Source organism: Ambystoma mexicanum, chromosome 4p, assembly GCF_040938575.1.
Source record: "Ambystoma mexicanum isolate Mex_15411 chromosome 4p, UKY_AmexF1_1, whole genome shotgun sequence".
Classification (NCBI taxonomy): domain Eukaryota; kingdom Metazoa; phylum Chordata; class Amphibia; order Caudata; family Ambystomatidae; genus Ambystoma; species Ambystoma mexicanum.
Window position 1 is genome coordinate 1245176639 of NC_090927.1, and position 24805 is coordinate 1245201443.

Genomic DNA, 24805 nt, shown 5'->3' on the forward strand with positions numbered 1-24805 from the left:
CTTCGGTTTGTGCAATGCACCTGCTGCCTTTCAGTACTTTATGAATGATGTTCTTCGGGAACTTATCGATGTATGTGTCATTGTTTATATTGACGACATCCTGGTGTACTCTTCTTCAGAATCCGATCACAGAAAACATGTTAGGGCAGTTCTTGAGAAATTGCGCCAGCACAGACTATTTGCAAAGCTCGAAAAATGCGTTTGTCATACCACAGAAGTTGAGTTTCTCGGATTCATCCTGACACCTCAAGGAGTCCGAATGGACTCGCGAAAGGTGGACGCCATCCTCAAATGGACATCTCCTAGCTCGGTGAAGGGAGTTCAGAGCATGCTCGGCTTTGCCAATTTCTATCGAAGATTCATCCCGGAATTTTCCCGAACATTCCAACCCATCACAGCTCTCCTAAAGAAAAACAAACGCTTTGAATGGACTCTTGAGGCCGAACAAGCCTTTCAGGACCTGAAAACCAAATTCACCTCTGCACCTGTATTGAAGCACCCGCACCCAGATCTCCCTTACATTGTGGAAACCGACGCATCCAGTTCGGCCATGGGAGCTGTCCTGTCGAAACTAACCAACTACACCCTGTGGCCTTTTGGTCCAGGAAATGTTCTCCTCCTGAAATCAACTACGCAATTACCGACAAAAAGTTATTGGCTATTAAATCTGCTTTCAAGGCTTGGCGTCACTACCTTCTCGGGGCAAGACACACCATCACCGTAATTACGGACCACAGAAATTTACAGTATTTAAAGACGGCCAAAGCTCAATCTTCACAACAACTCCGATGGGCTCTATTCTTTGCGGAATTTGATTTTGTAATTACCTATCGGCCTGGCTGCAAGAATGGTAAAGCGGACGCCTTATCCCGGATTGGAATGGAAGAACCCAATTCGAGTTTAGAACCTGTGCCAATCATACCTGAACAAAGAATCTTAGGCCTAACTTCATTGCAAACTATTGAGGACATCCAAACGCAAGTAAAACAACTTCTAGACTCTTCAGCCTTACTGGAATGGAGTCAAAAGGGTCCTCATTACACCGTTAAGGATGATTTACCCTACTTCCAGGAGCGGTTGTTTCTGCCAAGTAAAGAATTGCAAGAACTTGTTATTGCCCATCATCATGAATCATTAATGGAAGGACACCCTGGTATCGCTAAAACGGAGGAAAAAATCAAACGCCACTTCTGGTGGCCTTCTTGGAGAAAAGAAATAAAGTCTTTTGTATTGTCTTACAGAATTTGCGCCCAAAACAAGGGTCAAAAGAAAAGGCCAGCCGGCCTACTTCAACCCTTGGATATTCCACCGGGACCATGGCACACCTTGCCTCCTTGTGCTGGTTACAACACTATCCTTGTAATTGTGGATCTATTCTCCAAAATGGCCCACTTTATCCCTTTAAAAGGCTTGCCTTCAGCTTCCACCTTGGCCAAGGAATTTCTGGAGAATATAGTTCTCATACATGGTTTCCCTTCCATATTAGTCTCGGATCGTGGAAGTCAATTTATCTCCCATTTTTGGAAGAAGTGTTGCCAACTAGCACAAATAGATGTGCGGTTATCCACCAGCCACCACCCCCAGACCGACGGACAAACCGAGAGAACCAATCAGACTCTCGAGCAATATCTTCGGTGCATGTTACACCAATCCGAGTCAAATTGGAAAGACATCCTTTGGATCGCAGAATATGCATACAACAATTCAGTGCATTCTGGAACCGGACAAACTCCTTTTTATACTTTGTATGGTCACCATCCTCGGACCTCTGACCTAGACCCACCTCTGACCCTGGAAATGCCCGCAGTAAATCATCTGCATTCCACAATAACCTGAGCCTTCAAAGAAGCTGCAACTCATTTACAGCAAGCCAAGAAAAAGTATAAAGAAAACGCTGATTTGCACCGAAGTAAAACTCCTCCTTACCAAGTAGGAGACCAGGTATGGCTAGCAACGAAACATTTACCCCTCAAGGGCCCGCGAACCTTCAATCCCAGATTCATAGGACCTTATCCCATCAAGGCTATAATCAATCCCGTGGCCTTTAAACTGGATTTACCGTCTAACATGCGTATTCATCCAGTTTTTCATGCATCACTTTTGAAGCCAGTACAACCAGGGCCCCGACTGTCCAAGCCTCCAGACCCAGTTCAAATTGAAGGGGAATTAGAATTCGAAGTTAAAGACATTTTAGACTCCAAGGTGTTAAAGTCAAAACTCTTCTATCTTGTTGACTGGAAGGGATATGGACCTCAGGAGAGATTGTGGGAGCCTAGTAACCATGTTCACGCACCTCGATTAATACAAAGGTTCCACCGGAGATTTCCGAACAAGCCAAAACCCCCGGAGGGAACAACCTTGGGAGGGGCCTTGAGGGGGGTACTGTCATGATGCCTACCTCCAAGGAGCCAGGTCCGACCCAGCAACCCCAGAGGCAGGCATCATTCCCCCCACGGAAGTGCCAGCAGGCCCAAGCTGGGGCCCTTTGGACACAGTCCTGGCTCCTTAGGCGCCAGGCTCATAAAGCTAGACATGTGTTCAAGTGTTTTAATGTGCACTTACCTGATGCAGACCATGCTGCTACATCCAGGCCCTCTTGAGGCCTGAATGGAACTACTTTACCTGTGGGACTACTTTCCACCTGGGTGTGGTCGGGGAAGGATACATACCTGATCGGTGGAAGGATACATACCTGGAACTTCTTCCAAAGCTATTTAAACCACGCCCGATCAGCAACTCATGCTTCACGTTGTTCTGCTCCTCGCAGCTGGACACTCACCGTGTCAGCTCCTGCATCTGGACTTCAGCCACGCCTGTCAGCATCCTGGGTCGCCTGCAAAGGGAGATAAGAGAGAATTGGAGAGAAAGAAGACCTTACCAGCTAAAGCTGCATCACGGAGACATCACACCGACGATCCTGAAAGGGAAGACATCATTTTAAAAGCATTTTGCTTCGATCGCTGCAGCGCTGCATTTCACTCACCTTTCCTGGGCGCCTCCATCTTCAGCAGCGATCATCCGGATCCGCACCCACTTCTCAGAGCCTAGAGAGAAAAAGACAAGAAAACAAGGTGAGAGAAGGAAGGGAATAGGAAAGGCTCAGTTTCCTTCTAAGACTTACCTGTTGGGTTATTCCCATTTCATTTCGGGTCCTGCCGCTTCCTGGCATTCCGGACCCCGGCCCCTATGGGGAAAAAAGACAAGGACATTGAATGAGCGAATGCACAGACATTACCTGAACGCTCATCCAGAACTTACCTGTCATTTACTGGAACTGCACGTTTCACTTCGGGTCGGCGCCATATCTCCGGCATTCCGAACCCCGGCCCCTAAGGAGAAAAAAGACCTAAGCATTAGCGCTTGCTGCAATAAGACAATGAACATTATTATTAAGCTTGAACTTTTGAACTTGCAACAGAACTCTTACAGCGCCTCACCTGAATAGTCAAGCTTATTTTGATCTCCCATCGAACCTCAATCCAGTGAAGTAACTGGGTTTCAACGCGCCCCTGCATCAGAAGCAGGATGGAGAACTCATCCTTCCAGACCTTAAGGTGAGACTTCACGGGGAATCGTGGAAGGGTATCGTGGAGGGCTGGAAGGGAGTGGGAGGCTTGAGCATTATTCCATCAGTAGGTAATACTCCCTTTTCACGCACAGGGGAATATTCCTGCGAGCCAGAAAAGACCAGAGTAGAGGGGCCCTTCCAGTCCATCTTCAGAGTCCTGCGCTTCACCACTGAAGAAGCATCAGCACTCGAAGCCAGACCTGCGCCTCCTTGGGAATCAGGTGAGCGTGACAGTATTCATAAATACGCAACGTTGGATTTATAATTGCAGTGGCTTTCGTTTTGAGTCTCCCGGGCTTCACCCGCCCCAGGGGCAATGGGGCCCTGGTGGCTCAAAGCGAAAGCCAACGTAATCATAAATACACAACGTTGTATTTATAATTGCAGTGGCTTTCGTTTTGAGTCTCCCAGGCTCCCCCGGCTTGGGGGTTTGGGGGGGCCGGGAGACTCAAAACGAAAGCCACTGCAGTCATAAATACAACACGATTGTATTTATAATTGCAGTGGTTTTCTTTCTAAGTTTCCCGGGCTCCCCCGGCTCAGGGGAGCTCAGGAATCTAAAAAGAAAACCAGCGCATTTATAAATAGTTGTATTTATACTTTCAGGTACTTTCATTTTGAGTCTCCTGCGCTCCCCCGGCTCGGAGGAGCCCGGGAGACTCAAAAGCCGCTGCTGTCATAAATACAACACAATTGTATTTATAATTGCAGTGGTTTTCTTTCTAAGTTTCCCGGGCCCCTCTGGCCCGGGGGAGCCTGGGAAACCGAGAAAGAAAACTTCTGCAATCATAAATACAACATTGTTGTATTTATGATTGCGGTGGTATGAATATAAAAAGTTTAAAAAACAAGCACTTACGGGGCAGCAGCCTTCCTGCCTGCATTCTCTGCTCTCCGCGTCTCACTAATGAAGCAGAAGCCGCTGCTGTAATAAAAGCTACCAACAGGTGGACACCTCCTAGTGCTTGATTTTAAAGTGGTTTAAACATTATTCGTGTAACATTTTAAATAGGAACTTTCATTAAAAAGATGTTTATTATATATATTGTATTATTGCCCATCTTTTAAGCCCATAACATTTTTGAGCACACTATTCCTTAAATCCTGTGTGTGCACAAACTTTAGCTATTTTTTTTTTATTCCGTTGTGACACTCAATTAACCCCACACTTTGAGGGTGATTAGCCCTGTGCAATATCTTTTTGATCTGTAGTCCATTGCACACGTTTTGTATTACTGGGCCTGCATCAACATAGTTAATTTGTTATCCATTTGTAGACGATAATAACATAAATTTGTTTAAACCACATACACAACAATTCAACCAACCTTTATCTAATCTCAAGCAGGTGAAACAAGCTGAGTATTCAGCAGATATTCTTGCTTTGTGAAGAGTCTTTACTTTGCTTATGGCTCAATCATATACTTTGTCCACCAGTTCATGGACAGTGACTTATGTTTGAGGTCATTGAACATAAACCTGCCTGCCCTTGGTACCAACAATGGTAATCCAAAAGAGAAAACTTTCAAAGATACCTTTTATGCATTTGATAAGAATAGAATGGAAAGGCTGAACACTATGATTCAGTGTGTAATTGAGCTCTGTTTAGTTCGGTCAGCCTTTACATAGCATTTAACCAAGTGAATTAAACCATATTGAAAAAGGTTTTCTTCCTCTGCTAAATGGGAGGATCTGCCTTTAATCTTATTTAACCAAATTTTATCAGCATAGGCCGAGAGACTAAAATGTACATTATATTGGCCTTGTGACAATCCTACTGTGCAAATTCATGACAAGGTGGTAAGTGCAGCCGGGGGGGGAGAAGTGCAGGAGTGGGGAGCGCCAAGGCGGCAAGTGCAAGGGAAAGAGGGGGGAAGGGAAGACGAGTGCAGTGGTCAGTGAGGACCAGGTTGGGCTAGTCCGATTAAGGGAGCCCAAAGGCAAGTGCTGGTATGGGTGACTGGTAAGGGTGGACTGGCCCCTGTATGACTCTGAAGGGACCAGATCCCAGTTGCAGCAGCAGAGGGGGAGTTAGCACGGAAGGGGGAGAGGGAAGTAAGAAGAGAAAAGGAAAGTCTTGAGAAGTTTGCGGAACTTAATATGATCCAGCTTAAGTCTGAGGCGCCATGGAGGCCGTTCCAGAGGGAGGAACCAGCCGAGGAGAGGGATCTACCTGCCACTCTCTCCTTGTAGAAACATTTGACCAGCAGAGAGTTGGAGCCAGATGGCAAAAGGACTCTAGCCGGGAGGTATTTAGAGAAGGAAAGCTAGATGTAGAGAGGTCCAAGGCCCCAGACAACCTTGAATTTGAACGTTGCGGTCCCTGGGAGCTAGTGGAGAGATTTTATGGCTGGAGCGATGCGGCCCCTGGGCTTTGAAGCCAAGGATACATCTTGCAGTCCTATTCCGTATCAGTGGTACGGGGCAAAGGGAGGAAAGAGGCAGATTGAGGAAGAGGCTGTTGCAGTAGTCCAGCCTAAAGACAACCAGAGCTATGGAGACATTGAACTTCTGGGGGAAGATGAGGAAAGGTAGAATACCCCTGGGGCAGTGCAGCTGAAAGTTGGACTTCTTGGAAAGGTCAGTAATGTGTAGAGAGAGGAGTCAAAGATGATGCAAAGGTTTTTTGCCTCACAGGAGGGTGAGGGGAGGGGACCCAAGGAGTCAGGCCAGCGAGTGGGGAGGAAGCAATGAGCAGGCCTTCCCATGAGAAGGATCTCCGTCTTACTGGCATTAGGGCAGGGATCATTGGCAGAACACCATGCCTGAATAGAAGTCAGGTGGTCAGGTATGAAGGAGGAGGCAGAGAGGGTAGAGGATGACAGCTTGAAAGAGCTGTGTGTCGTATGCATAACACTTGAAATGAGGGATCTTTTGTTGAATACTTTTAATTCCCTTTTCTACTGTACAGAATCCTCTTTTCTCCTTAAAACAAGGCCTGTTTTGGTGGGATAATTTCGAACGACCCCAAAATTCAAACTTCCTCAAAAGGGCTGTTATTAGAGCATTCTGAGGTACTGTTTTTTGATATAGTGAGTCACATTTATTAGCATACGTATAGATTCTCCCATTGGCGTAATCTTATTTATCTCTTTAAAATATCCTTATCTTTCTTTGTCTAATTTTATCTTACAGTTGTTGCATTCTTTTTGTAAATTCTTTTCCAAGAGAAGTCCGTATTAAATCCTAATCGTGTTGTAATTTCAATTTCTCCATCATGGTAATTATTTCATGTTTCAATAAGTCAAGATTTTTCCTTCAATTTTTTCTTGCTTATTTCATTAATAAATTCAGCATGTTGAAGGAAGATCCTGCTAAGCCTACTTCCCATTCTTGGAACAGTTCAGAGTTCTTCTCTTCATAAGATAGAAATGTTAAAATACATAGGGCCTCCTACGAGTTTGGTGGTAATTCGGTGGTAAATTTCCAAATTACCACCAAACTCGATTACCGTTACTGCCACTTGGTCTTGTGGATTTACCATGGAATTACAAGTGGTGGTAGGTGGTGTAATTCGCCCTTTTTGGAGTCCATACGACTCCATGGGGACTTTTGGAAGATTTGCAGTAAGCAGCATTACTGCACATAAATGTGTCGATTTTTGGAGGCAAGTAGAGGATTTATCTCCAGTAGCACATAGTAATTCCACTGGAAAATGAATCTGTCAAAGATTTTAATTTGTACGTGAGGGAAATGGGTGATTATTCCTTTTCGAAGCCTCTAATTTATTGTTTTTTATCCAAGGTCATAAAAGAGACCATCTCAGGTCTGATGTTGGTAGTGGCCACGCTGGTTTCTAGATTCTGAAAGTCTAATTCTGCCTATTTTTCACTATCATCGTTCATATTGCATTACAAAAATTCTCAAATCAAGATGAGAAAATATATACTGTCTTCTATAGTGCATCAAATTTTTGACTTTTTGTATTGTGTGTATATTCCATTAAGATAACTTTCTTTGGTGTTAAATGATGAGATGCACTAACACAAAGTGATCCCACAAAACATGTGCAGCATAATAGGAGTTACATAACGGTTTGCTGTGTAAAAAATAGGTAAAGTGATATTTTCTTGTCTGCTAATGGTGAAACATCACCAAAACAAATTCTGTGAACCTTTCTGAATTTGCGGTGCAATACTTAATGTCGCTTTGACAAGTCTATCCCAAATTGAGCCGCAAAATGTGACATTCATTCAATGGACTACCTTCGTGAGTAGAGATGCAGTCACATAGGGAACCCAACACTATTCGAACAGAGCACCAAACAAAAACCCTGGGTGCAAATGCCAATATTGATATATTTATAATTCGGAATTGCTGTACATCCAGTTATACAAATGATTCCCAAATTTGACACTATGTAAAATTCAAATGGTCCTGCTCTGGCATGCAATGTTCCTACATGTGGATCAGTACTCCTATCTAAACACAGTGGTGAGGAAATACAGGCAGTGTTTCAACAATATAGGACTGTAGAACATTCAGTAAAAATAGATGGATCTATCGATCTAGGCTCACCGCACAGGGGACTTAGGTGAACTATTTTGCCCAGTTTGACCTTCTTGCACGTGTCAGTATATGAAGTAGTCCCGCAGATATATTCTTTCATTTTATCTGCGCACTTGTTTTGCTTTTTTCTCTCCGTGTTGAGATATGCAGGGTGTTGGGAAAATCCCATGGTGGCAAGAGAATACCGTTTTCTTTTATTAATAAAATCAGAACGGGGCTAATTTTCAAGTTCCACATAAATCAGCGGTGGGTTCCCATTACGTTTACACTTTACATAGGCTCCCGCCTCTGAATTGTCCTAATTTGCATGACGGAGTACAAAAGATGAATGGAAAAAGGTGGCATAAATGCTTGTATGCCCCCCCCCTTTTGCACTCTGTTGTGCAAATTGAGTGAACACCACTGCATGGCAAGTGGCGTTTCCAATGGATTCAGCCTGATTTTTGTTGGAGCAAAAAGCTTCTCAGACTCAATAGAAATCCACAGCATTTGCGAAGGCTTGAAAATCCATGCTGGTGCAAATGCTGTAGTATTTGTATGGCAGAAAGGAAGGGAGGTGGGAAATTTAACCTACAATCTGCCCCTCCTCTCCAACACATAAACCAATGAAAAAGGGACATGATCTGAATTCAAAGAGTAAAAGCCATACGCAAGGCTTTCACACCTTTCAGTGACGTTACACCAATATTGAACATGACCTCCAATGTGTTTCTGAAACATCAAAATTCTTTGGGATGAATTGCTAGTGTCTCCAATCCACGATACTAATGGCACATTTATTACTGGATAATTGACAATCTGTATGTGAAAACTTGGAATACTAGTACTACTATAATTGCTCGCTTCCACTATTACTGTGTAGACAATCAAGAATACAATTAGTGCCCTGAGTGGGGTGAAAAGCCAAACAATTTGCTTGGATCATAGGCTTAATCTTACAGCATAAACCCACATTCCAAGCAGGCTTTTCGCCTTTTGCGCTTGCATTCTGCCCCAGCCCCTCCCGCTGATATATTAGTAATGTGATGAATCTGATGATGCCATCACTCCTTTTCTGGAGGTAACCCCTTCTCATGTGGCCAGGGGACAGCAGCTACTACTGCTGACCCTGGGGGTTGCAATGCAAAGGAGGATCACATGATGGGCGGCAACCCTCAGAGGGATGACCGGCGTCATCAGATGAGACATGGTATCTCCCTTCCCTTTTAGAGATACCCCTTCATTCTCCATGCCTATATGGCATATTGTGATAACTCCCTAAAATATCCTGCAAATGCTGCTGACAGAACCTGTGAATATTTTTCACCTAATAAAACAGCATTTACTGAGACGAGGAAGAGGACTGTTATGTGGGAGAGTGTGAACTATAATGTGCAGTCTAATGTTGTGAAGAATATGATTGCTCCAAGACATTTCCCAGCCTCGAGGCAAGAATTTCAATCAGACGCTATGGGAAAATGAAGAGAGCTTCCTTTTCCAAGAGTCGACTTGGAAAACGCAGGTTGCAGTACAGGGCAGATGGCCTCCCAATCCGGGAGCGAAGCCTAAAGGCAGGCGAGTGGAGGCTGCAAGAGAGGAAACCAACCCAAGCACTCCTGGGCGCGGGGCAGACCAGGAAGCAGAGGGAGCTGAGAGCCATGACCACAGAGCACTGCCGGGAAGAGGAGAGGTGCAGAAGCAAGCTACAGAACAGCCATGTGGTGAATCGTGTCAGTTGACCACGGAATCGCCAGATAAAGAAGAAGGAAGTTGTGACGGGAATTGGAGGCCAGGACAGGCTTTGGTCCAACGCAAGAAGTGAGAACGCACAGTGCCGTTGACTGGGGAAAGGTGCTCGAGTCCAGCAAATACTGAGGCAAGTACCCGAATACATACGAATGGAGTGAAAGAGCTTATACGTTGACGGTGTTCCCCGAGGGAAGAATGGGATGCCGAAACTGAAAGAGTGATTTGGTTGCTGAGTGTGAGGAAGAGAGTAATCCTCATTGGAATCAGTGTCATCTTCATAGTCACAGTAGTTTGCCATGAAGTAGCTTGGGGAAGACCCATACTTCCTTGAACTGATTGAGACAAATTGAAACCTAAAGACCTGGCAGGAGAGTATACCAGGTGAATTGCGAATCTGGGATTTGCACCCATAAGGAACCGTTCAATCAAACCTGGTAGGAGAGTATACCAGGTGCTTTGCAAGTCTATGACCCGCACCCACATTGTGTTAAGAACTCTATTAGAGAACCTGGCAGGGGATTATAGTAGGTGCCTTGCAAGTCTGAGACCCACACCCAGGTTGTGTTGTCTTGGAAAGAGAATCCTTTGGATGACCCATGCCCTTAGGATGTGAACTGTATTGAATGTGATATAAAGCCTAGGGAAGGGATTCATTTCCCCTGGAGTGGATTGCGACGCCAAGAGGAGGAGGTTATCCTCTTGGGCTATAAAGAACTTGGTTATTTTTTGGAACTTTTGTTTTGCTGGAAAGAAACCTGGGGAAGGGAGTCATTCCACAGAACTGTGAACATGACCTATTTGGAACTATTGTAGGAGTTATACCTTTTGTTAAGCTTAAACATTTGCGCATTTTCAAAGCCAAACACAGTACCCTTAACACCTTAGAGTTTGTTTTTAGAAAGAGAGGGCTAGGATAGAATTTCGTACACAGGACTTGGACATCTTGACATCAGGCAGACCCTTAGTTTTGGTTGAGGTAGGGAAATTCCTCTTACATCAGGGATAGGGAGGCATTTTCCAACACTTTAATTATGTAATACAAGTTTATGCCAATCACCATGAGTCCTCTGGTTCCTCACAGTAAAATACTCAAGATTAGTTTTGGTAGATTTAGCTCCTTTTCCACCATCAATTTAACCAAGAAATGGGAAGGGGGCTGATATGTTGAACTCTGTTCTTTCCGACGGTGGCCAGGTTGCTTTGTCGTCTTTACTTTTTTAAAAACATATTCACTTGCAAGTTTGTTTTCAGGAAAGAAAAAATGCCAGAGGAACACGCTACCTCTGCCCTTTGTTGATAATTGCAACAATACAGCATGCTTTCAGGGATGGGAATGTTCCTTGATCTTTGTTCAAAGGCTTTCCCACGCTCAGCCCTATTAACTTGGACTGTGGGCACCAACCACCAAGCCTCCTAGTATCACCCCAGCAACATTTCTGGGGAGGTATTGTTTTTTCTATTTTCTGTTAAATTGTTTGCACAAACTTTTTCTACACATAAAATAAAGCTAGATGGCCTCCATGATGGCCAGAAGAAGATGGCAGAAGTGCAACTGGCAACGTAGGCAGCAGTAAGTGTACTCTTATTTTATTTTATTTGAGGCAGGGAGCAATAGAGACAGAGGAGATTTAGAACTTAATCCTGTGGTACCTTTCTTCAAATATGTTGTAATGCATGTGATGCAGCACATCTTAGAGCACAAATTGACTGAGGAATGCAACTATCCAACCTTCATGTCACTCATTTACAGTTTTCTATTAAAGCTTATCATGTTTTTTATCTTTCAATCAGGCAGAGGGTACCATTCGGTAAACAGAGTTCGCAGAGGCAGAGGATTCCAGTCTTCCCCCAGGTAAATAATGCATGTGAGCAATTGAATAATCATTCAAAAATGTGTTGCGCCCCAGGCTCCAGTACACCATTTTGTCTGTCTCAAATACTTTCCTCCTAGACTTTGTGTAATCTACATGCAAGGGCACCAGCATACCTCTCTAAGTTATTTCCGCCCTTACCTGCCAGCTAGAGGGTTATGGTCTGCCTCCCTGAACCAGATAACCATAGAGCCACCAAGATACAATTTGGTTTGGGGAGAGAGCTATCCACTCAAAAGACTCCATCATACGGAACTCTAATCTGCTGCAACTCAGACTTGACAAATACTTTCTGATTTATACCCAGGGGGAACATGTGTGTTCCAGGAGCAATTTTCTGCAAAAATGGCAGTGGGGTTTCAACGCAGACTGCAGTACTTCAGAATCTGAGCCGCCTTTAGAGAGTGGTCCCAGTCATTTCCCAATGTGCCAGCTGTATTCACGTTGTTAAAATGTGTATTGGGCTCCCCGGCTACGAGAAGAGTGGTCTCTGCATTTTATGCATTTTATATATTTTATATTCAATTTCTAGGAACTCTTTGAACTCTTGAATTGTCCATACCTGATGAAGGTCACACTAGGCCCGAAATGCCTCGTATAGAGATACGATATACAGTTGAGGTCATCTATATGTATATCTGAAGGCATCTCACTAACGGACTCTGAACTACTTTGTTCTTATTTGAAATAACTTATCTTTTGAATTACAAACCTATGTATTTGATTTGTTAGAAAATATTTGTTATCTTTTGTGAAATTGGAAACACTGTAACAGATATCACACCAAGAAGTGGTATTTAATTTACTTAACATTGTCATTCTGTGAATTTATGAAGTTACCTGATTTATTTTCACTTTATTTAAGTTTGACACCATTAAATACTGTAATTTTAATTGTATTTTAATTGATTTAGCATTGTTATTTTGCTACAAAGTGTGCACAGAGCTCAAGTTCCACTGATTTTGTGGAACTCACCTCCCTTTCTGCTTCGCAAATCGATCTTGTAGTCCAAGATCAGCATCTGTGGCACCTAAATAATATTGAACATTTCTAATATTGAATTATACTAATTTAGAAATTATTGACATCTGAGTGCCCCTCTACACTGTCAACCTTTGAGATGTGAATCAATCAATAAAGAAAGTTTTAAAAAAAAAAATTCTGAATTTCTTTATATGTTTGAAGTCTCACCTATGTCTGCCTATGTATTTTAGGCGCACAGCCTCCCCGATAACTGTCCATCATTGCCACATCAGTCCTCAGGGGTGAGATCTATTAACTCTTTTGAAAAATGAACAAAGCTTGTCCTGTCCTACATGACTACACTATCCAGTTCCCTTATCCTAACCCTTTACACATGTGCTGAGTGTAATTGCCACCCCATATCAGTGCTAGACTTAATTGCTCCGGAGCAGCTCTGAAGCCATGCAGGTATTACACAAAATGCCAGTATCTATAACAACCCGGTGAGGGCGATGGTGGGTGGGGGCCCCCCCACCAATCAGGAGGGTCAGAACAGGGTATTTACCACACAGTAAAGCCACCGCTCTGAGCCTCCTCATAGCAGGAGGCCGCAATCACCCCCCTCAATGGGAATCAGGTAATTGCACCCCCATGCTCTGATTTTCTCCTTCCTCCCACCCCCTAACTGCAATATCCACATCCCTAAGCCAACCCGTCACCTCCCCACTTACCCTATGCTCCTCCATGCCTTGCCGGGGTCGGAAATACTTGTTCTTCCCGGCACATCTCCTTCCCGCAATTGGCAGCCATGGAAAGGGGGAAGGGACTACATGTAGTTCCCTTCTGCCGGATCCATGGCGGCCATCTTGTTTTGTAGTTTTCTCTCAAGTTTAGAAACGGCAAACATGCTGTTTCTCAAATTGAGAAAAAAAAACACTGTTAGTACCCCGGTACAACTTGCTGGTGTAATTGCATACAATCCTTGCAGTGGGGGGACATTGCCGATCAGGTACTGCCACGGGGCTAAGGCTTCTATCTTATTCCCCGTGGCATTATCTGACCGGTAATGCCCACCTGCTCAGGTTCTATTCCTTAAATAAAATCTCCCGCAATGCAGTTGGGCACTTGAGGTTTCATGGTTTTCTAACCTTCAGTCCTCTACAGATTCACATGCTGAGACTTTTTCCGGTATCTGGTGTTACATTAGAAAGTAGACGTTTGAGCATCCGGATTCTCGAGCATACTCCTTCTATTCTTCGGTGCATGATTCACACTCTAGGATCGACAGATGGCTCATATCTGATATACTCAGAACCATCACGCATATGACAATTCTCTGCAGAAAATTCTCCGACCAGTCCCCGGTAACAATTTCCCTTGGGTGGGTTACTGATCACAATAGGACCCGATCATATAAACTGAAACCACACTCCCTTTTAGACACTGCTTTAAGGACAGAGCTAGGGACCGCCATAGATGACTTTTTTACACTAAACACGGGTTCAGTTTGCTTGCAAGCTACCCTTTGAGAATCATTTAAAGTCTACATAAGGGGCATAGCAATATCTAAGGAGTCTGGGATCCTCAGAGTGATCTGGAGCAATATTTCGAAGAGTGAATCTCTCCTCTCTTGAGATCCAATGCGCCTCTTCACAATCTCCCGATACCCTTTCCAATATCGGCATTGAACTAGACACATTCCTCAACCATGCGGAAAGGGAAAGGACATTTCTAGATAACCCCCATTGTGCCCACAGGTATGGTGGGGGGGAGCGTCCCGGCTGTGGCTTGGCTAGGCTCCTCCGCCAGGAGACCGGCTCACCCCACATCCCAGCAATAGAGAGGCCTGACGGCACCATGGCCCTGTCATTGCAAGCTATTAACACAGAATTCTGCTTACTCCACAAATCCCTTTATTCTAATGTTGACAGAAACACTGTGGCTGAAGTCGACGCATACTTAGACAGCCTCCCACTCTCCGTCCTTTCTGATGAGACTAGGGACTGTCTCGATACACCAATTACTGTTGAAGACATATCTAAGGCCATTGACTACCTGGCCTCTGGTAAAGCCCCTGGATCCGACGACCTCCCGGTCGAATTTCACAAGCAATGTAAATCCCACCTGGTTGCCCAAATACATGTGCTGTGGGAGGAATCCTGTGAGTTGGGTGCTCCCCCCCTCACTCTGGGAAGCTATAATCTCTGTGCTACTTCAACCAGGCAAACCCCCCACTCAGTGCGGCTAATACCAGCCCCTCTCCCTCATCAACTGTGATGTTAAGATCGTCGCTAAAGTATTAGCCCTGAGACTGGCCCCGTACATGTCTTACATTATTCACCCAGACCAGGTTTATCCTTGGGCGCTCCACTTCCCTCAATGTGCAGCGACTGTTCAGTATTCTCAGCTGGATTGACCCGAACATAAAGGTAGTGGCGCCCACCCTTGATATGCAAAAAGCTTTTGATTCTGTCTCATGGAGCTACCTATGGCGAGTCCTGGAGAAGTGCAAATTTGGGCCCCACTTCCAGTCCTGGGTCAGACTACTTTATTCCGACCCAGTGGCCAGGGTCCGCACTGAGGACGGGTGCTCGACCCTCTTCCACAGGTACGAGACAGGGCTGCCCTTCTCTCCTCTGATTTTTTCTATAGCATAGAGCCCTTAGCTAATAGAGGTCTGGGAATGTCCGGCTCTCCTGAAATCATCTCCTTGTATGCTGACGACACCCTTCTTTTCATCCGCTCACCTGCAGACAACCTTGCCCCTATTCTGGCCAATGGCATTCACTTTGGAGGGGTTTCCGGACTAAATCTACCCTATTCCCACTTACTGAAGTTACGCTCCCCCCCTCTGACCCCTTGGGTTTTACATGGTCACAGACCGAGATCACTTATCTTTGAGTAGTGGTTGCTTGCCATTCCAATCTGCTGTATGCGGCCAACTTTGGAAAATATTTAACTACACTCACCAGGAAATGTAACGGCTGGGCTAAACTGCCAATCTCCCTGGCGGGTAAAATCGGTATTCTAAAGATGGTCATGCTCCCCCAACTCTTATACAGGTTCTTCAATATTCCCCTTTGGCCTGGTACTGATTTTTTTCAATCACTGACCCGCACAGTCAATACTTTTCTATTGCATTCCGGCGCGGTCTGCCTTAAACTGGACACGCTAACTACCCCCATGTCTGGAGGCGATTTCGCTGGCCCCAATTTTAAAGGTTATTGGTTGGTTGGTCAGGCACAGTATGCCTCTTACTGGTTTGACCTCACAAACCCTCTTCCGCATGCTATGCTCGAGCGTCTTGCGGTTGAGGGCCGTGATATCAGTTCCTTAGTCCTTCCTTCACAACGTGTCCAGTTTGAACCCCTTGACCCCGTAGGCTCCACGTCACTGACCTTGTCTAAACTATGGAAGCTGGCTAAAGTCTCTCATCCCTTTCATGCCAACCTTCCTCTTTGGTACTTCTTCCCGGAGGCTCCCTGTATACCCCCGGCTGCAATGCGCCTCTGGGGCGATACAGGTTTTAAAACTACCCGAGATGTCTTCGACCAAGGTAATTACCTTGAATGGTCAGATCTACCTGTATCCCTGCGGGGGAAGCCTTCCCTCAGGTTCCAATATACAGGCCTTCGCCGTTCACTTAAGAAAAGATACCCAGACTTTCCTGCCATACCCCCAGATTACCCCATACTTGCAGAAATCCTAAATATCACATCCTCTAAGGGAAAGGTCTCCAGATTATACACCTTACTGCAGTCCAAGACTATTCCCCCCCTTCGACAAACTCAGACGCGCTTGGGGCGAGGTCCTGGAAGTTGAAATAACTGATCAACGCTGGGATCATATGTGCTCCCGGATCCATGACATATCGTTTAACTCATGCTTCAAACTGATTCAACTGAAACTGCTCCCTAGGTTTCATTATACCCCGATCAGATTACATCATATGTCAAAGGACTACCCCTCCAGGTGCCCCAGATGCGTCTCTGAGGACGCAAAATACATACATATAATGTGGTTGTGTCCACGTCCCTCCCAGTTCTGGGGGGAGGTCTGCTCTACTATATCTGACATCCTGGGCTACATTATCACCCCATCCCCATTGACATGCCTCTTTCACAAGCTCCCTGGTCTCGGCCGGGATTCCAGGATACTGGCGGCCCTCTGCATGCTCCTGACAGTGTGTTGTATCCTGTTGTGCTGGCTCCGCCCCGGGGCTCCCACACATGTTCAATGGCTCTGTGCTGTGACTTGGGCTTCAGGCACTGAGGAGGTCTGGACAGGCCAGCAGCCACTGGTGACGAGGCCCAGGAACATTTGGTCCCCATTACGGTCCTACATCTCCTCTATGTCGGCTGACACCGATGATGACCCTTATGAACTCTCCTCCCCCATCCCTACATCTACTTAAGGTAGATGCATTGATTATCACTGCAATATGTGAGTTTTAACTGCTGTACTGTTTGCTGGTCCCTCTGACTCTCTGTATGTACCAACTTCCATCTGTGTATGCTGATTGTATATTCCCCTACTACTATATGCTGCTCGTTCTCTTTTTGTACTGTGAAGCACAATAAACAAAGTAAAAAAAATAAAAAGAAAGTAGACGTTTCAAATATTAAAACTTAAATATAAAATGTTTTAAAACATAGGGTTAAGAAAAAAGTGTCAAAAAGCTTGAAAAATGAATGCAACTTGTATGACTAATCAGGAGTAAGAGATCAGGTGGTTCCAGGTGATAAACAGAGGCAGATTAAGGAACTAAGGTGCAGCCAATGTTGCACAAGCCCAATACTTATGATTCAGATCATGAGGTATCACTGCGGAACGACATAAAATTACTGGAGGATTTGCTGGACAGGAAATTGAAACTTATAATTGAATCTAGAACATCTTTGAGGCACACTATCCTGAGCTCCTTAGCAATTATGGATGATTCAATTAGAGCCATTAAGAAAGGGTTTTTGGAACAATGGGCTCATCCAGCTAGCGGAAATAGTGTTTCCGCACTAGATGCATCTGGGATAGGTGTGCCTAAGGTAATTCCAAAAGTTATACAAGAGATACCCATCAAGAGTTGTAGCAGATATCATTCATCATGCACAGGCTATTGTTGATAGGCAAGAACGACCAGAGCTAACTGATAACCAGGTAGATAAGCGATATGATGTAACTACGATGAAAGGCAATATGGTGTTTGGCCTACCATCAGCAGCAGACCCTCTAGTTGCTATTATCTTAGATATTCCAGCACTTCGCCAGGGTAGTTTTGAATCCACCACTACCCTAATAAACAAATGAAGTCATTGGCTGAATACCAAGCTGACTGGCCCAAATAATTGACCCCAGAGCAATAATAATGGCTAGAAGGATCAGGTGAGTGGGGCACACACCTAAATCAGTCAGTGGGGACTGCCTTGTGGTCACTTTTAAGAATCCTGCCATTCTGAAATATCTCCTTAGCTCTAATCTACCTAGGACCCATACCCCAACTAGCCAGACGTTCAATAGTAGAATGGTCCCTCTAGACTACTTTTATCTGGCTGGTCATCCACATGTTGGGCTATTTGGCAGAAGCCCTTTCAATTTGGAGTCACCATCCCATAGAAAGCCTTGAGGAGCGGAATATTTGCTCCTCTTCATTGAATCAAAATTCTACAGTAAAACCTAGAACAAATACTGCAATGCCAGACTGATAAGTTAACGCAAGAAGTGAAGGGGTGTGATTCTAGCAAACAGATTTGAAGTACTATCAACTATTCAAGAGATATATTGACTCCCCCTTGACATTGGCCTTACACATATGGAAACATATGGTTCTAGGACACTTATTGGGGGGAGAAAAAGCCTGTCAAACATTCAGGGCCCGACTTGGTTCCTCTTCTGGAACATTGCTTCTGATAAATCTAAATTCCAGGACCATGATATTGTGGTTTTAAAAAAAAATGCTTTGTGCAATATTTTTACAAGAAACGTGGGCCATGAAAAGATTTTTTCTAGACGAGTATGTGTTAATTTTCTCTCCAGCAAGCAAAAACATTACAGGATGTTGCTTTGGGGGTCTCATGATCTTGGTAAAGGCTGACCTGGATTGTAAACTCAAAGTTAGGGACACTAAATTCAACTACTTCCAAATTAATAGCTTGACCCTGAGCAAAGGTGATAGTCTGTAAATTCTTAGGTTTTGTAATAGCCCCCATACATTGAAACAGAATAGACTGCAGCTATTTAATGATTTTGTGGAATGGAATGCGATTTGCTGCAGGGTCTTAATTTCTTTATTGTACTGGGAGGTGACTTTAATGTCAAACTGGGCAATGGGCTTCCTGAGAGACTTTGTGAGACAACTGAAGACCAGGTTCTGGGGTTCCATATCCAGATATGCAGGATCCATGGACATGTGCCGATGGGATTCTATTTGATCTGTGACTGATTGAATGGGGAATGCGTTCAGATAACGGTAGTATACAGTCTGACATACCGGATAGTGCAACATTTAGGACCCATAATAGTAAGTCTACTATTGACTATTTTTACATCACAGCGAGTCATTGGTACATGATTGAGGAATTCAAGATTGTGAAAGTTTGTGAAAGAGTAGTTTAGTGATCACTTTCCTATGTGTCTAAGTTTAAGATGTGCACAGAATATCGCCCCACCATTCTAATTCCCCATCTAGATCAGGTGGCGAGTAACCCAGCATGTAAGAGAAGGATAAAGTGGGACAAGATGAACGTTGCTAGCATTCACACCAGAATCTTGGCTCCAAACCTGCCCCTGATTTGTACTATCCTTGACGACAAGATAGCCCCAGTACCTACGGTGCATCTGTTTGTGGAATTAATGGAGAATATATTGGCCATATTTCATTATGTTGGCAGAAAATTCCAAGCTAGAAGTTGGCTAGATGATGGGTGTAAGCAAGCAAAAAGGGCACTTCTTTTTACTCTGAAAACAATTGGAATTACTAAAATGGATATAATACTTGCAAGAGCAAATTATAACGCTGAAATTGAGAGACGTAAGTTAGAACTGGGCCAATCGATTTGGGAATCCTTATTTGATGCGCCCTCCAGCAAAGATTCAAAAATGTTTTTGGAAATTGTGGTTAGGGGGTCATCCCATAAAAGGATGTTTAGATGGATAGAAACGACAGAAAGTTGGGGACTGGGTTGCCCACTTCTCGGATCTCTATCAGGGTCAAGCAGAGATCTTGGTATCCACTAGCCCATATGTTCCAATGAACGTCTCATTAAAGGAAGTCTCACTGGCAATTTCAAGTCAGGTCTATAACCGGGCCCCTTGTCCTGACGCAGTTCTTGTGGTTATCTTCAGGATTTACCTGAATTGTGGGCCCCTCTTTTAAAAATTTGCTTTAATGCAAACCTTTCATCATATAGACCAATCTCCCTTTTGGGTACCACTTTCAAAATGTTTGGAAGGGTAGTTTTGGACCATCTGTAAGATTGGATGTCTGCCAATTCAATCCTTTCAGACATCCAGTTTGGCTTCAGGCCAGGTGCGGGCAGATAAGATCAGGCCCTTAATTTGTATTTGTTAGTAACACATTCACTATGTATTTTAAAGGATCCTGTATTCTTGGCATTTCTGGACCTGAGGACTGCCTTCGACAAGGTTAATAGGGAAAAGTTGTGGAGGCTGCTCAGGTCCATGGAATGCCACCTCGGCTTGTTGTCTGTACTTGAGGCAGTCCATAAAGATAATTCTACTTGAGTCCGTTATGGTGACAGGGGTTAATCACACAGCACTTTGATTTGAAGAAGGGGGTTTGTCACCCCTGTCTCATTCAGTTTGTATATTGACTCCCTAGACAAATTTTGACAGGACACTAACACAGATTACCCCAGGTTAGGACATAGGATTTTCCCTGTTCTAGCTTAAGGGGACAACACTGTTTTAATTGCTCGCACGCCGAAGGCTCTCCAAAAATTAATTGCTACTTATACAGATTTTGTAACAGACTTGGATCCAAAAGTTAATTCAACAAAAGCTGCCGTTATGGCATATGGGATGGGGAAAAAACCCATAGAAATGAATAAAATGTTAAGTGATAGATCAGTTATTCCCAGAGCATATGAATTTGATTACCTGGCTATATGCTTTTCCACATTCATGTCTGGCAAGTCTCATGTTATTAAGCAAAGGTTGTGCGTTTCATGACGATGTGCCAAGGTCAGCCCCTGAATATGATATTTAAGGATTACGACACTCATAGTAAGGCTTTAGTTAACTATGGAACTTCTTTATGGGGACATGTGAAAATGTCGTATTTGAAAACACTAGAGAACCAATTCCTGAAAAGTCTTTTGGGTCTCCCTGGCTCTACTGGTAATTTTGCAGCCCATATGTAATTGGGTTCAGGCTTTTTGGAAGATGATTGGTGTTTGGCCCCTCTTCTGCCTTGGCTTCATATTTGGGTGAAACACAAGGCAGCATTGACGCAATATATTCTAATGGAAATGCTTGTTAGAGAGGGGTCAAAGAAGATCCCTTGGCTGTGTTATATCAAATCAAAGCTGATTGAAATGAATCCTTGAGCACTTTAGCATGCACTTTATTATCCAATGTTCAGAAAAATACTTAGAAGGAAAGTTTTAAATGTTATATTAAGGAACAAAGGGAATCCAACAAATTGATGATTACTGCAAACAGGAGACATGTCATTGTTAGTAGCAATGATCCACTGCAATCTTACCTCCCTTTTAGCCACATAAAATCTGATTGCAGGTTGGTTAACAGGGCACGTTTTGATAGTCTGTGCCTGAAGCCGAATATAGCTATGTTACAAGGTTCTTGTGTAGACGAAAGTTGCCAGACAGACCTATTTCATTTTATCTTATTCTGCCCTGCACATTCAGGTATACGGAAAGAGACTATTATTCCGGTGTTAAGACACTGTTCTTTCACACACTGTCTTCTGGCCCTCTGTATTTCTATTATGGCTAATAAAAGCTATACAGCCTATGAGTTACTGTCTTTTTTTTACAAGTGGCAACCAAAGCCAGAAGTGTATTTGTGAAATAAACACAATTATATTGAATTTCTGGGTTGAATTTCCCTTTTGACGAGTGTTCTGTAACTAACAGCGTAATTCATAGAATTTGGCGCACAAGTGGCGCACGCGCTGGCGCACAGTGTCCGCGTGCGGCAGTCTGCGCCAGCCGCGTGCGCCAAAAACCCTTTTCAGCACACAGCATATTCATGAATTTCAACATCCATAAGCAGCCGTGGCGCAGAGACCCTGCAGCAGCGCCAGTTACGCCCCCAACCCGCCCCGTGCGCCATGACCAGCGCGCAAATCCAGTACATGGCACAAAGGCCAGTGGACCAGCATACAGCCCCCCCAACCACGAAAATGCGTGTAAAACTCCCCGCGCACCCCTCAGAATACACATACCCCTACTGCGGCAGTGAAAACGCGTGTAAAACTCCCCACCCACCCCTCTAAATACACATACCTGCTCACGCCAGGCAAGTAGCATAGAAAAATCACCCTCCCTGTGGCATGAGCTGCCTGTGGGGCAAGCCCAGGGTGGATGGGGTGCCTGCGTGTATTTGGGGGGTGTGCATAAAGTAACACACGTGATAGGCCTTGTGCGAGCGGGGTACGTGCATTCTGGGGGTGCACAGGGAGTTTTACATGCATTTTCGCTGCCGCTTGAGGGGTACGTGTGTTCTGGGGGTGCGCGGGGAGTTTTACACGCGATAGGCCTTGTGCGAGGAGGGTACGTGTATTCTGCGGGGTGCGTGATGATTTTTACACACGTTTTCGCTGCCACGGGAGGGCTACGTGTATTCTGGGGGTGTGCGGTACATTTTACACGCGAAGGCCTTGTGCGAGCAGGGTACTGTATTCTGAGGGGTGCGTGGGGAGTTTTACCCGCGTTTTCACTGCCGCAGGAGGGCTATGTGTATTCTGGGTTGTGCGCGGGACATGTTACACGTGATAGGCCAAGTGTGAGCGGGCTACGTGTATTTCGGGAGTGTGTGTGAAGTATCACACGCGATAGGCATAGTGCGAGCGGGGTACGTGTATCATCAGGGATGCGCGGGGAGTTTTACATGTGTTTTCGCTGCCGCGGGATGGGTACGTGTATCCTGAGGGGTGCGCGGGGAGTTTTACACACGTTTTTGCTGTCGCGGGAGGGGTACATGTATTCCTGGGGTGCCCCAATGCGAATCGGCAGTGTGTGTCCGCCCAGGTGTGCCCTCTCCCCAGGCCCTGCAGGCAGCCCACAACACAGGGGACTACCCTGCACCCCTGGCCATGCCCCGCAGGCAGCCCATCCACTCTGGCCATGCCCGCAGCCAGCTCACATGTCACCATGCACAAGTGAGCACCAACACATGTCCCCCTGCACCCCCACCCACCCAGCAGTGACATGCACCTGCCAGCAGGCCCTGACTCATGTCCCCCCACCCACTCACCCACCCAGCATTGACCGGCACCTGCCAGCAGGCCCCGACTCATGTCCCTGACCCCCCACCCACCCAGCAGTGACAGGCACCTGCCAGCAGGCCCCGACTCATGTCCCCCCACCCACTCACCCACCCAGCAGTGACAGGCACCTGCCAGCATGCCCCGACTCATGTCCCCCCACCCACCCACCCAGCAGTGACAGGCACCTGCCAGCAGGCCCCGACTCATGTCCCTGCACCCCCACCCACCCAGCAGTGACAGGCACCTGCCAGCAGGCCCAACTCATGTCCCCCCCACCCACACACCCACCCAGCAGTGACAGGAACCTGCCAGCAGGGCCCGACTCATGTCTCCCCACCCACCCAGCAGTGACAAGCACCTGCCAGCAGGCCCCGACTCATGTCCCCCCACCCACTCACCCACCCAGCAGTGACAGGCACCTGCCAGCAGGCCCCGATTCATGTCCCCCCCAACCCGTCATGACGATCCACAATTATGGGCCTCATGGCCACCCAAATCACACCCCACGCCACCCCAGTCCAAACACACAACCAGGTATTACATCCACCCCACATTGAAATCCCCATCACATGATACATCCCAAATGGCAAGTATGCACATCAACACATTTCGGTCAAACACACACAATGGGTGCATGTGATAGAGAAAACACACATTGTGACATGCATGAAACCAAAGAGAGAATACCACACATTGAAGTATGAAATAAAAATGTATAAGCAAGGGAATGAAATGAAACGCACAATAATGGAAATAATGAAGAAAAAGCTGCATGTCCAAAATATAAAATAAAAATGTGTGAAAGCAGAATCCAAATCAATCCAAAAGCACGTGGGTCCAAAGTGCCTGTCCGTCAAAACAAATCCAAAGTGAAAAAACAAGACAAAACCATTGATCCATGGAACCAAAAAAAAAAAGAAGTGAAATCCAGTGTTGAACTATATACAAAGTACAAATCCAGGGTCCATGAGCCCAACCGTTGAAAGGAAACCTACAAAAAACCCTACCTAATGACCAACTATATAAAAAAAGGTGGGGCATTGTCGAAGCACCCCAAAATAAATAAAAACAGAAAGGAAACCTAACACTAACTACCTATATACAATGGCGGCGGGCAAGTCCTACGGCTCACTCTGTGATGTCCCGGGCCAGGGCATCATCGAACTCCATGTTGATGTCTTGGAGGCGTGCCTCTCCCCTGGCCGCGAGGTCTCGCAGGGATGCAGTCATGGCCTGTTCCAACTCCCTGCTAGTTGTCTCGAGGCACTCAGCCCGCCTCAACGCCCTGTGCATGGAGAACTCCGCCCTGACCATGATGAGCCGTGCCTCTTCCGCCCGCCACCGCTCCGCATCTATCCGCTGGCCCAACTGCTGCCATACCGAAGACACTCCCATTTCAGGGTCCTCCTGCCCTCCGGCCGATGCCTGCCTCACTGATGTTGATGGCCCCGAGCCATCATCGCTCCCACCTTGAGCCTGCTGCTGCTGTCCATGTGCCCTGCCCGATGATGCCGGCACATCCTCCATCTGCTGGTCTCCTGTTGGTGGGGTGTCCACCCCTGCTGGACCTCCGACTCCCGACTGTGGCAGGGATGGGAGCTCCATCAAGCTGGCTGCGTTGGTCGGGCCAGGTCCACAGGGGGCCCTGGTGGAATCTGGGCCGGAAGACGGCAGGGAGAACGACTGGTGCATACTCTCCA

The 24805-nt window shown here is 45.6% G+C and overlaps 1 protein-coding gene across 2 annotated transcripts in view; it reads left to right on the forward strand.

The window, feature by feature from the left end:
• Positions 1–24805, forward strand: part of FAM120B (family with sequence similarity 120 member B) — a 1542581-nt gene that overhangs the window by 1459049 nt on the left and 58727 nt on the right. For both annotated transcript variants that reach the window (XM_069606906.1, XM_069606905.1), the window contains exon 10: positions 11597–11657. In XM_069606906.1, coding sequence (XP_069463007.1) covers positions 11597–11657 — 61 coding nt within the window. The remainder of the gene's footprint in view (positions 1–11596; positions 11658–24805) is intronic.